The sequence below is a fragment of the Planococcus citri genome, chromosome 2, assembly GCF_950023065.1.
Source record: "Planococcus citri chromosome 2, ihPlaCitr1.1, whole genome shotgun sequence".
Classification (NCBI taxonomy): Eukaryota; Metazoa; Arthropoda; class Insecta; order Hemiptera; family Pseudococcidae; genus Planococcus; species Planococcus citri.
Genome location: NC_088678.1, coordinates 41916518 through 41929550, shown reverse-complemented (window position 1 = coordinate 41929550; position 13033 = coordinate 41916518). Strand labels below are relative to the sequence as shown.

The 13033-nt window shown below is 34.6% G+C and overlaps 2 protein-coding genes across 2 annotated transcripts in view; one reads left to right on the top strand and one right to left on the bottom strand.

Annotated features, from left to right (window-relative positions):
- Window positions 1–723: 723 nt before the first annotated feature.
- On the top strand, window positions 724–3171 carry LOC135835827 (stearoyl-CoA desaturase 5-like). Its single transcript, XM_065350259.1, has one exon. The coding sequence runs from the start codon at window positions 1840–1842 to the stop codon at window positions 2929–2931; it is 1092 nt and encodes a 363-aa protein (XP_065206331.1). The 5' UTR covers window positions 724–1839; the 3' UTR covers window positions 2932–3171.
- A 1209-nt stretch (window positions 3172–4380) lies between these two features.
- Window positions 4381–13033, bottom strand: part of LOC135835826 (inhibin beta chain-like) — a 50884-nt gene continuing 42231 nt past the window's right edge. Inside the window, exons 3-4 of the mRNA XM_065350258.1 lie at window positions 10825–11045; window positions 4381–7371 (exon numbers count right to left, since the gene is read on the bottom strand). Coding sequence (XP_065206330.1) covers window positions 6760–7371; window positions 10825–11045 — 833 coding nt within the window. The 3' untranslated portion in view covers window positions 4381–6759. The remainder of the gene's footprint in view (window positions 7372–10824; window positions 11046–13033) is intronic.

Genomic DNA, 13033 nt, shown 5'->3' with positions numbered 1-13033 from the left:
AAACTACGTCCTTGATACGAGTAATATAAAATCTACGGCAGAACCGTTTCGTTGGTTCTAATTTAGTGAAAAATTTAGGTTAAAGCTTAAATGAGATGGCATGAGATAGCAACGTGCGGAAAGATTATCTAAGTATTTATTAGAAATATAATTTTTGAAAAATGATAAAATCTAGAATAATCGCCATTTGAAATATTCTGCGAACTTATTGCGCCAGTTTTCCTGGCTGACCATCGATGTGTCACTATTGTTGTGTTTTTGATTAGAGGACGCGCTTTTTCGGTCAAAGGCTCAATTTAGAAACGAGCTTCGAGTCCACGTTAAGTGTAAACATCGTAAAATGTTTTTTCACGCGTTGTGCAGCGTGCATCCGTTTTAGCAGTATTCGGGATTTCGGGAGCAGAAAAACAGTGGTGATTTTCCAACACGTGTGGTATCTATTGTCGCAATTTATGTCTATTTTGCTAAGAAGACCAAGGGAGTTAAATCTTCGACAAAATATATGATAATGAATTATGAAAACGCATCGAACAATGTAGAGGAACTCATATACTTAATGCTTATCTGTCAGAGGAGCCATTCTGATAAATTCAGCTGTATTTATAGCGTTATTTTTGAAGCACACCTAAGTACCTTCCTGCCTAAATATTGCAAAAAAAAAAAACGTAAAATTTAGAATGTTTTATTCAAACTATTTTTTTTTTTTTTTTGGCAAAATATGAGCACCTACGATCTGGGTAGTATAAGTTATTAGTTATTATAGCTTTGTTTTTTTCCTTTGGAAAACTAAATTTGCTGGAAGTCGATTAAATTCTGTTTGAAAAAAATTAATCGAGGGTCAAAAAAAATGAAAACAGGTTAGGTACTACTATTACCACACAGGTAAGTATTAATTTCAAGGGCATAATCTTTGATAAGGTGCAGAAAAAAACGTGAGTCCATGACACTAACTATGGTTTTTATTTACTTTAAACTTTCATTTTCTAATTTGCATCTCCTCTCTTCGAACTTGATTTGAGGTCACGAGTACAATCAAACAGACAAATCAAAATCATTGACCGATCAATCGATTCTCAGAACTTATAATAGGTATTTCCAGTTTGCATTTCAATTTTAGAAAATTCAAAAATCAACCTACCCCCCCTAAAGTTATTACCTTAGATGATTTTATTTCTTCTCCGCCTGAAAAAAGGTTGTGTGAAAAGTCTTCCTCGTCCAACGAGTTGAAAAAAAAACAAAAATGGTTCCGTCATTAAATCTAACTAATCGACGTAAGTAGCATTAAGTTGTTATGGTCTAGATTATAACTGATGAACTTGACCAACAGTTGTTTTTTCAATGGTTTATCAGCCATAACTTAAATGATGATGATATCAATGATATCATTGCTATCAGTTATGAGAAGTACGGAGACGTACCTACGTGACAGAAACTTTGTTCAGTTTTTTCAATTAATTGTGGTGAAATTACATAAGGTATTTTGTGATAGCGATTAGCAACGATATAGGAAAGAAATTACTTTAATTGCTTTCGGATCATACGCGTAGCTTTGCCCTTGGCGATAACGATAAGGTGAAAATTTTCATTGAATAATTACGACAAATTCATTGAACCTATGCTTAGAGAATTCGCAGTACACTATCATCTGCTTTATACTCATGTGTTGTGTGTGTGTTTTTTAAAGAATAGGTACCTACCTAAAAATCAAAAACTATATAGTTTTTAAAAATTCGACGTGTGACGTGTTCTTCTCGAAACAAGTTTCGCAATGTTGAAGTGTACCTACCTACTGTAATAATAGTGATGTGCTAAGTTGAAAATACCGAATTGACTAAACAAATGGATCCAAATGAAACAACTGTTGGTTCTCAAAATCAAATGGAAGAATTTATAGCTTTAAATGAGTTGCAAATTCCCTCACCAGAACTTGCGAAAGTCGATGGAGAAAACAATGAAAAAGAAAAAGCCATCGAAGAATATGAAGATATGATAAAACAACCCTTTTTAAAGAGACAAGACATCGATTGGAAAAGAATTTGTTTTTTTGTAACATTACATCTCGTAGCCTTACACGGTTTTATAACATTTCCATACAGAAAGAAGACATCGACATTCATTTGGGGCTGGTTTCTAGTAATCGTAGCTAATTTTGGAATTTCCGCAGGTGTACATAGATTATGGTGCCACAAAACTTACAAAGCCAAACTTCCTCTGAGAATAATCTATTTAATATTTCATTTGGTATCGGGACAGTACTCGATGTTAAATTGGGTAAAAGATCATCGAATTCATCATAAATTTTCAGATACGAATGCCGATCCTGTCGATCCAAGACGCGGATTTTGGTTCTCACACGTAGGTTGGTTGGTCACGAAACCACATCCAGCTGTTCTAGAAAAAGCAAAAGTAATAGACGTGAGTGATGTACTTTCTGATCCCGTTGTTCAATTCGGTGAGAAGTATTTTCACACATTGAGAGCAATTATCGGATTTTTCCTACCAATCATCGTTCCTATCTATTTTTGGAATGAAGATTTGTATTGGGCGATTATATCGCAATTCTTTATGCGCTACGCTTATTCTTTAAATTGCACATGGGGTGTTAATAGTTTCGCTCATATGTTTGGAGATCGTCCTTATAACAGGTCTATCGAAGCGAGGGAAAATATTATGATGACGTTGGCAAATGGTGGTGAAGGATGGCATAATTATCATCATACTTTTCCTGCAGATTACAAGGCTTCCGAATATGGTAATTACATAGTTAGAATAAGTCTAACAACGTTATTGATCGATGTTTTTGCTAAAATTGGATGGGCCTACGATTTAAAACAGCCTTCTGAAGAACTTGTTCGGGCTGTTATACTTAATCGTGGTGATGGTTCTCATTGGTGTTCAAAATCTGATCAGGCGAAGACGAAGACAAATTGAAATAGTTTATTCGCAGAAGCTTCAAAAATTAAACTTTTAAGAATGTAATACAATGTTGGCGAACTGTAGAAAGATGTTCTACACGATATACGAGAAGCATTCACCCAAAATTTGCGAAGAGCTGTTGCTTGCCATGAAATTATTTTTTATCTAGGCACTTTGTGTATTGTAAAATAGATCTGAACTTTGTAAATGGCATAAAATGTATCATTTCAAATAAAGTGCTATTGATTTACTGAATTTGTAAATTATTTTTTTCGTGGTCATCTTTAGATTAACTTAGGTAGGTACTCAGTTGTACAATTCAGAATATTTACAAGTAAGTAATCAAGTAGAGGTATTATAAGAGTAGGATGGGTGGTAATTGACTCTTTTTTTTTTGTTGGAAAATTAGAGGAGGAATTCGATGAAAAGTTGTGGCTGGGTGCCTCAAAAGACTGTATGAAAAATTTTGGATGCTTTTGCTTAAACCATCACTTTCCTATCATATAGTTTCAAATTTTAAAATTTACATTGAAAACCAATGAATTTTTTTGGTATTGATTAATCATACTTACGTATTCTACTCCATTTAAAAGTGAGAACACCGTTGTCACACAACTTTTGAATTCGTACAAAATCGTAGGCTTGGAAGCTTATTTTCTGATGTCGGCAGTATTATATCAACAACTTCAAAAATGCCGACGGAGATCACAGTTGGAGTAAGATTTTCGACCATGAAACTAAGCAACACATATCAAGTCTATGTATGTATGTTTGCCTATCCTCTTAGCTGCAAGGATATAGGCACCTGAAATTTTATTTACCTTCCCACATCAGAACAGAATTTTCCTTAATTTTCTAATACCTACAATTTTGGAAGAATTTCCATGTTTCTAATTAAAAATTCTTAGATTTCCCTTTCCTTACAAATCAAAAATATTAAGTGCCCAGATTTTCAAAACTACATTTCAATTTTTTCCGTACTTACTAGGTTTTAAAATTGAATCAACTCACACGTCAATTTTAGCCTCTCATCTCTGGTCTCTAATTTACCACTTGTGAAAAAAAATTTCGCAAATTTTTGCTTTCTCACCCAAAAATTGTTGATGATTATGGAAAAAAAGTTCTCTGAAAATTTCAGTAAAATAAAGTCTTTCCGGGAATCATCCCTCTCCTCTCCTCTCATCTCCTCGTTCTCAAAAAAATGAAAAATCCAAAATATTCAGATTTTTGCATTTCTACTCTCGAATCTAATCCATTTTATCAGAAAATCATTACTAGATAGTTTTGATCCCCTCCTCTAACATGATGAAAAAGTGATCTTTCTCCCATAAAAAAGTAAAAAAGTTATAAAAAATGAAACTTTCACATTTTGACATTTTTATGAGGTCAATTTTTTGGTATTGAGAAGAAGACATTTTCAAACCCAGAATTTACCCAAAAATAAACGATTTGAAAATTTTCAACTGCTCACTAAAACCCTAAAGCTGGTCTGAATTTTCATGGAAATAGCCTTGGTTGACACGGAATCTCAAATTCTGTGTTTTGGAACTGGGCCATTTCCCCCGAACAAGCTGTGTGGAGGATAGAGTGGAAAAACCAAAACTTTTCAATTTTACTCATGAAGCTCTAAATTTCAATTTTCAAATATCCTTAACTATCTAAACGCTAATCCTTTAAAATATCCACGTCATGTTGTCATTTACTCTAAAAAAATTATGCCACTCTCTCGCTGAATCCTAATCCAATCAACACCACCCATCGAAGGCATTCAAAATAAAAAACGCAACTTTTTCAACATGATTTTTCTGTATTTATAACAATAAATTCACGTCATGAAACACACTGAAATTTTAGTTAATTAATTCTAAATCGCACAGTTACAAAAAAAATCGCTATTAATAAATAACATATTGTGTGACGTATTATCCACTTATGTATGAATGATCGGAATGTATAATTTCGATATAATACACGTACCCGTAAATTAAATACAAAATTTACTTTACTGACCAACGGGGAATATGTCAGATGAAAAAAAAAATAAATAAATAAAAGAAAAAAATCAATGTACAATAACAAATTCGTAAGAATTCAAAAGCGTTCCTAGTTTACCGTATAAAAAAATATTTGGTAACGTTAAAACGTAGAGCAACACGGTTTTCCACGTAGGAAAGTAAATAAAAAATAATCTAGAAAAAAATTACAACTATTGCTTTCTAAATGAATTTTTACAATTTCAGATGATTTACATTATTAATCGATACGTTTGATATTTCTTTTACATATTTTTATAATACAGCTACGTATGATTCTGATACTTTTTTGTTGGTTAAAAAAAATCCATTGGGATAAGATGCAGATGGGTTGATGGGTAGGTGGGTAGGTATAGGTATGAAGCACAAGTGGCATTTATCTTAATGGATAACGAGTTTGCTGCTAAAGCTATAAAAAAATACAAATTTTTACTACATATACACTGATATCGAGCTGTTTTTTCATTTATTTATCAATTTTCACGAATACCAGCCGTGAAAGCGATGCTTTGAAAAAGATACAGGGTGCGCAGAAATATTGCGAACCCCTAAAAAAGTTTTCTGCTAAATATTTCAGTTAGTCACAGCGAATGATGATAATGATGCTTAGCACATGATTGGTTGTTGGACTGAAGTGTTATACATTCCACCAATCAATGCATCTATTTCACGTTGCCAACCTATACTTTAATGAAAAACTTTCTTTGGGATTCGTGATATTTTTGCACACCCTGTATGAGCAGGTATTGGTACCTATTAACTGCTACTACTCTTAGGTCGTTCACAATCAATATTATTAACTAATGAATTTGAAAACAAACAAAAAATTACTTGGAGTAATGGAATATAGGATTTGGTGTGTAGGTAATAATATGGAATGTGGGATGAGAAATGATTCATATACAAAAATAGCAATAACGTGAGATTAAATTACATAATTGTTTAGCACGTGTTATCACGAATGGGAATGGCGAATTACAGTAGATTGGTTTGGTATAAAAAATCGTACCACAATAATTCATCTGCGCTTTACTTTCGAGTAAATATCTATCGGTGCAATTTCACATTACTCTTCAAGCGGATAAATTTACAACAATGACGAAGAAAGGGAAAATTTTCAATTTCGTTATGGGTATAAATGCGTTTTAATGGGATTACTTTTCAAGAAGAGAATGCAGTAAATTACGAGTAAATTTTCTGGTTGCAGATGAAAATGGGTTTAAGAGCGGCAATGAAAAGGCCGTGAAAAAAATTTCAGTTCACACGATTATCATAAACGCAGCATAGTCCTTGGAACATGTATTATTTTTACCACATACCGAACAGTCATAAATGCAAATGTAAAATTCAAAAAACCTTCAACAAATAGTAAAACGGTACAAGAAAGGGCAAGCACACATACTATAAACCGATCATTTTCCATGCACAATTCTCACAAAATGAAGGGGGAAAAAATACACACACGATAATTTGCACTGTGGTTGTCATCCTCGTCGTATTTCAAGAAAAAAAAAAAAAGTAAATAGGTACGAGAGAAATTTCCAAAATGAAATTTTTTGAAAAACAGAATTACCTCAATAAATATCACAAATACAACAATATTGCGTAGCTAACATCTCGCTGTATAATATACCGATATTTCAGACTTCAGTCGAGGTCACCAAACCAAACTGCTCTCACAATGCAGTTGAAAATTCATTTGGAGGAGCCGAGCAGCGTGGCTGACTCAGTAATTCGACCAAATCGGCGCATTGCGCGATCCGATTTATAAACAGAAACCAGTTCAGTGGCGAGACTGCAAAGGCTGTGTTTATGGACATCCGCATTCGTCTACGACCATTTTCGGTAAATCTCGTTTGATTATATTATTATCGGGGGTTATATAGATCAATGAAATTGATTTAAATTTCACTGGAGCACAGCACGGTTCAAATAACGAATACTGATTGATTTTCTTGTAGTCTTCCATGGCGAATGAGTGCGGATTTAAGAACGTATCCGGCGTCCGGTGGAATCCGCCGCAGTCGCCACGACAATAATTGGCATAGTAGCCACTGGGTGCGATGATCCACGTGTGCCATCCGATATCACGAAATCTGATATAGAACTGCTGCTTGCAGCATTGGTCGCGTTTTGCTAAAGAGCAATCGATCGCTCTACGGCGTACTCTTCTGGTCACCGTTGGATCTGGATGTATCATCAGGAATGGCTTTTCCCATTCGTTCGCCTGTCTCGGATCGTCAAACAGAACTGGTGTTATGTAATCGCTGCACCCTGTGCAATCTATCAGTAGTCGCAATCGGTCTTTTTGAGGTGATGCGTACCATTCGCGAACTGTATTCGTGATGTCGAATGTTTTCCAACCTAGACTAGATATTGTTACTGGTAAGGAAGCTGAAAGTTTTGAATGTTCTTCAAATTCCTGCGGACAAACGAAAAAACAATGCTGCTGTTAGGAAAATGTCATGAATAGGTTACAAAATTGTACATTACCGATCTAAATGACTTTTAGTCTCTTAATGCACTCAATTTTTCTCTATTTTATCTTAAAAAATTGAAAGGGTGTACCTAATGGTTGAAATTCAACAAAATGAATTTTTTTAAATGTAGGTAGCTTTTGATAAATAGGTATAATTTTTGAGAAAAGTAGAAAATTCTCTCATGTAACGATCTAACCTTATCCCTAAAATTTCAGGATCTTGCAATTCAATATTTCAAAGGAAAAAGTTGGAAACTGAAGAAACTAGAAAATATTGCTAAACCTTTTTTGTCTGTCGCAAAAAAAAACATCTCACAAGGGAACCTCTTGAGGTGTTACACTCCGATTTGAACGCGACCTCGATTTTTGGAAAGAGCATAGTCTAAAACCCCCAAAACCAAATTTTCAGCTGGCCAAGTTCATTTTTCGATTTTTGGCGAATTTTTGAAAATTCAAAATTGACTGTTTTTGGCGATTTATGCTTTTTCTTAAAGTACGTACTTGATCTGTAAAAAATGGTCAAAATAAGTCTCAAAACTAATATTAATTACCCAAATCCAAATTTTACCATTTCCAGCCACTCTGGAGCCTCCAGCGCGATTTTTCAATTTCTCCAGAATTTTGAATTTGCTCCAAAAGGCGTAAATATGAAGTTGGGCAGCTAAAAATTGAGTTGTGTATTACACTCGACCTTTTTAACGAGTTTATCCACATCTGAGCCGATTTTGAGAGAGACACCTCAAGAGTGGTTTTTTGAGGTGCCACTCTCGCTCCAAAAAGGCTGGAAATGGTAAAATTTGCGCTCCGGGGGTTAGTTCTTGAAGAAATACAGTGTTTCGCACAAATTTCAAAAATTTCTTCACAAACGGTCATCTTTCGATTTTTTTGATTTTTTAATTTTGAAAAAAGCTGGTCAAAAAGCCACTTTTGAGATGTCACTCTCAAAATCGGCTCAAATGTGGATAAACTCGTTAAACAGGTCGAGTGTAATATACAACTCGATTTTTAGCAGCCCAACTTCATATTCACGCCTTTTGGAGCAAATTCAAAATTCTGGAGAAATTGAAAATCGCGCTGGAGGCTCCAGAATGGCTGGAAATTGTGAAATTTGGATTTGGGTGGTTCGTTTTGGACAAAACACAGCGATTTGCGTGAATTTCAAAAATTTCCTCACAAACGGGAAACTTTTGATTTTTTGGATTTTTTAATTTTGAAAAAAGCTGGTCAAAAAGCCACTTTTGAGATGTCACTCTCAAAATTGGCTCAAATGTGGATAAACTCGTTAAACAGGTCGAGTGTAATATGCAACTCGATTTTTAGCAGCCCAACTTCATATTCACGCCTTCTGAAGCAAATTCAAAATTCTGGAGAAATTGAAAAATCGCGCTGGAGGCTCCAGAGTGGCTGGAAATGGTAAAATTTGGATTTGGGTAATTAATATTAGTTTTGGGACTTATTTTGACCATTTTTTACTGATCAAGTACGTACTTTTAAAAAAAACATAAATCGCCAAAAACAGTCAATTTTGAATTTTCAAAAATTCGCCAAAAAGCGAAAAATGAACTTGGGCAGCTGAAAATTTGGTTTTGGGGGTTTTAGACTATGCTCTTTCCAAAAAGCGCGGTCCCGTTCAAATCGGAGTGTAACACCTCAAGAGGTTCCTTTGTCAGAGAAAAATTATTTTCGACTGTATCTGAGAATCCAAACCAATGGCGAGGCAGGGGAGGGGGTTATGTCAATCCATATTTTTAAAATCGTTTCGAGTTTGCTCAAAATTTGTTCACGACTTCCCTAATCAAAATACAGGCGTACTGCGACTTATTGCTTTTAATCATACAAGTATCCACTCTGATTTCTTACCCTCTCCTCCTCCTTAATTATTTGCATTCGTGATCGGATCCGTCCTCAAGACCTACTAAATCTACGATAAAAAGGATAACTTTTCCTTTGCAACTAAACGAATGAGGTTATAAAAGTTATCACACTTTTCAAAACTGTATAAGTGTGTTGAAAAAAAATCATTTTTAATCATTGTACCTAGTAGGTAAAATTTCAATTTTTTAAAAATATGTAATTTGAGCTATAAATTTAATTTACCTATATCATTTTACATGAAAGCCTACTTATTACTGATTTGTTTTTTCCCCTACATAGCTGATAAAAATGGTTTCGCTAGAATAAAATCTGACAAAAATTGAACTAATTAGGTACTATTTCTTTAATGATACAGTTTAAGAAAAGGGAAAAATAGGATTTTTTTTACAGATTTCGGATCGAAAATATTTGATTTTCGTTTCATTTCCTTCCTTATGTGTATCTTTTTATTTATTTTTATTTTTTATAAATCTCCGAAGAAAAGTATTACATTACGAGTATTATACTTCTTTTATTCGACTACAATAAATTAACTCATTCAATACTGCAGAGAAATTGTCTCCTACTGCGCTATCATCCTTCCCAATACACCGCAGATAAATCGCAGCAACAAGAATTACGGCTCCTTTCAGAGTCGAAAAAAAGACTACCCCCTCTCCTCGTACCACACCTTTAGGCCACTCTGGCTCGATATTTTATGACAGATATTTACACTACGATGCACCATTATTATTCCGAATGCAAATCTCAATAATTTCCATTTCATGGTTTTATACGCGACAATAAGAAACAAACCATAAATACGAGCATTAAATAGAGAGAGGCAACTCATCGCTCGGCTATTAAAGGGAGAAAAAGCGCGTAATATGAGGCATTTTATCACTAAAGTATGTCATATTTTCCGAACCTCATAGGCTCATTATGCGCTCCTCGTAAAACAAATGTATAATGATGCGTAAATATTCCATCAAAACAGAATTTTTTTATTAATTAATACGAACAGGGTAAGTAATGCTTTGCCATGGCTACAAAATAAACTCTTATTTTCGACCCCGACCGGATTCATTTATCGAAATTGTCTTCCTGCTTTGATAATTTATCCATCAATCATTTTGTGAGTCAAGAGAGGGGGAGAGGGGTTAAACTTTAGTTGAAATGAAAGCCTCTTGTCACCTTAAGAGGTTGGAGAGCGTGATGTCATTTCATTTAAAAATCTTTCGAATTTGCTCAAAATTTGTTCACGACTTCCATTCGATGATCGGGTACCATATGTGTCGAAATTTGTGCCCTGACACTTTAGAATAGTGGGAGGGGGGTGAGCCTAATGATTATTACGCATTTTCGATCCGTTGCGAAACAGATTCCATTGTTTGGGTATTTTTGTGTCCAATAAACAAATTGATGAATTAAATCTCATATTAACACAATAGGTAGTATAAGCATAATAACGTATCTACGTTTAAAATTAATATAAAAACTGATAGATAATTTTATAGAAATATATTACAAGTTACAACATACCTTACCACTTAAATACGTGGCATTTCTTAATCCACTAGCTATAACTTGAAAGACCCAAAATGTAAAATTTAAATTCGGCGGTAATCGTTTAATACTGTGTGGTGAATCTGGTTTCAGTTCCAACCGAACCCATAACATGGCGGATTTAACATTAAGATCAGCAGCGGCCATATCTTGCGACCACGAAAATTCTAGTAACTTTTGACCATTTAACGTGTAACCTGCGAACAAACAAGGGCGAAGAAAATTATTACTCGTAGGGGAGAAAATACACACGAAAAAAACAAGGAAACAATTGATAGGCAAGCATTAGCGTACATTTAAAAAGTCTCCGAGACGATGCGAAGAGAAATAGATCGGGATGGACCCTTTGCCGGCTACATGTGCCAGCTACCGCTTTTAACAAATAATTTCGAAAATTCTTTCCAACTTTCTTTTCCGTCGAACGTGTAAACTATTTCGAAGCGCACTTACAAGCTATAAAGTGTGCCCTATTATAACGGACAGTCTGTAATTTTAACGCAACACAACACCCATTTTTATGTTTTTCTCGTGTATTTTATGTGCGTTTTGTACTAAAATCTTCGGGCCAAAATGGTAAACACAAATGTACGTATTGATAAGAACATAAATGTAAAGAGAATCGTAATATGTTCATTTAACGCTATTAACTAGACGAATAATTTTTACAGTTTTTCGATAATACGCTGTATCGTGCAAATACACATGCACATTGCGTCTGCGTTCTCTAATAACCTTTGTATGTACAAAGTTTACTCGCGAGTATTTCAATTTATCGTACTACCATAACGATAAATCACGCAGCTTGATGGGATAATATTCGCTAATGCGGACGTTTACGTCTTTCGATGCCTTTCGCGAAGAAATTTACTACTTGAAATGCATTCGAGTTGAAGAAGTTGCCTAAATAACGCCTGGGATATTTGTTTGGTCGAGCAACGCAATCAAGTCGAATAAGTTGCCTATACGTTGTGCCTGTGTCTGGAACGGAGCCGATGGAGGGGTTGCCTGCTGTACTGTCTGTTTATTCTCGACGATGCTAGTACGAAATGTTGCATCTCGTTGGCTGGATAAAAACGTTTCGTTTTGGAGCAAAAATGTTCTCCCGAGCGGGGGGTAGGGGTAGGTACCATAAAAGGTTTAGGTTACATTACATGTATGTACTTAGTTCAATTTTGAATTTTGCAAATTTGTACATCAATCAAGTGAGAGAGAATGTTTAGAAATGTTAAAATTTTAAAAACTAAAATTTAAAAAAAAATACATAGTGTACAAGAAGAAAACTAAAAATTTAACAATAACAAAAATCGAAAGATCATGAAGTGAAATATGGTACTCTACAGAAGGAATAAAAAGTATCATCATAATTATGGACCCATAGTTTGGAAAATAACTACACTAGGTACCTACCTACCTACTCTCAATTTCAGAATAGAATCAATAGTTCTAAATATATCAGATTCACACAATTGGATGCACAGTCAAGTAGGATAGGTTGCCTAAACTGTCCCTTGGAAATTTTTCACCAAAGTAAGAATTCAGTAAAATAGGCAACTTGTATGTACAACAATCTTGTCAATTTACTTGCTTGAAATTTGCATTGAAAGGTATTTATTGTCGATTAAAAAAAATTATCGCCACGAATACAAGTATCAGGGATTTTTTTGGGGTGGTCTAAGGCAGTGGCGTAGCCAATAGGGCAAATGGGGGCAAATGGGGCCATCTCCCCTCCCCCTTCATGTGAGTTTTTTTGGAGCCATTTTTTCAAAAAATATTCACTCTTGCTTCGCTCGAGCAGTAACTTTACCTTCATTTTTATAAAATCATCATACGTCACGAAAAGTTTTCAAAAATTACCTCTAATTTTGATTTTTCGTGCCTAAAAATCTGGTTTTGCTACGCAATCGAGAAAATCCTGGCTACCCTACTAGTCAAAGGGACACTGGCTTCCCTCTAAAAAGAAAATCCAACAAATAGGGTTGAAAATAAGGAAAATGTATTCTATCAAAAAAATCTCAGGTTTGAGACCTGAACAGATTCAATAAAAGAGGCCAAATTGGATTTGACCAGACTTGAATAGATCAAATCTTCATCAGACCAGATCAGATCTGATCGGATCCGAACATTCCTCGGATCCAACTGAATCTGACCAGATCGAATTAGATATGTTCAGACCTGATCAGACCCC

What these genes read in the sequence shown, in the direction of transcription:
- LOC135835827 (XM_065350259.1), top strand. Translation starts at nt 1,840, where the DNA reads ATGGATCCAAATGAAACAACTGTTGGTTCTCAAAATCAAATGGAAGAA.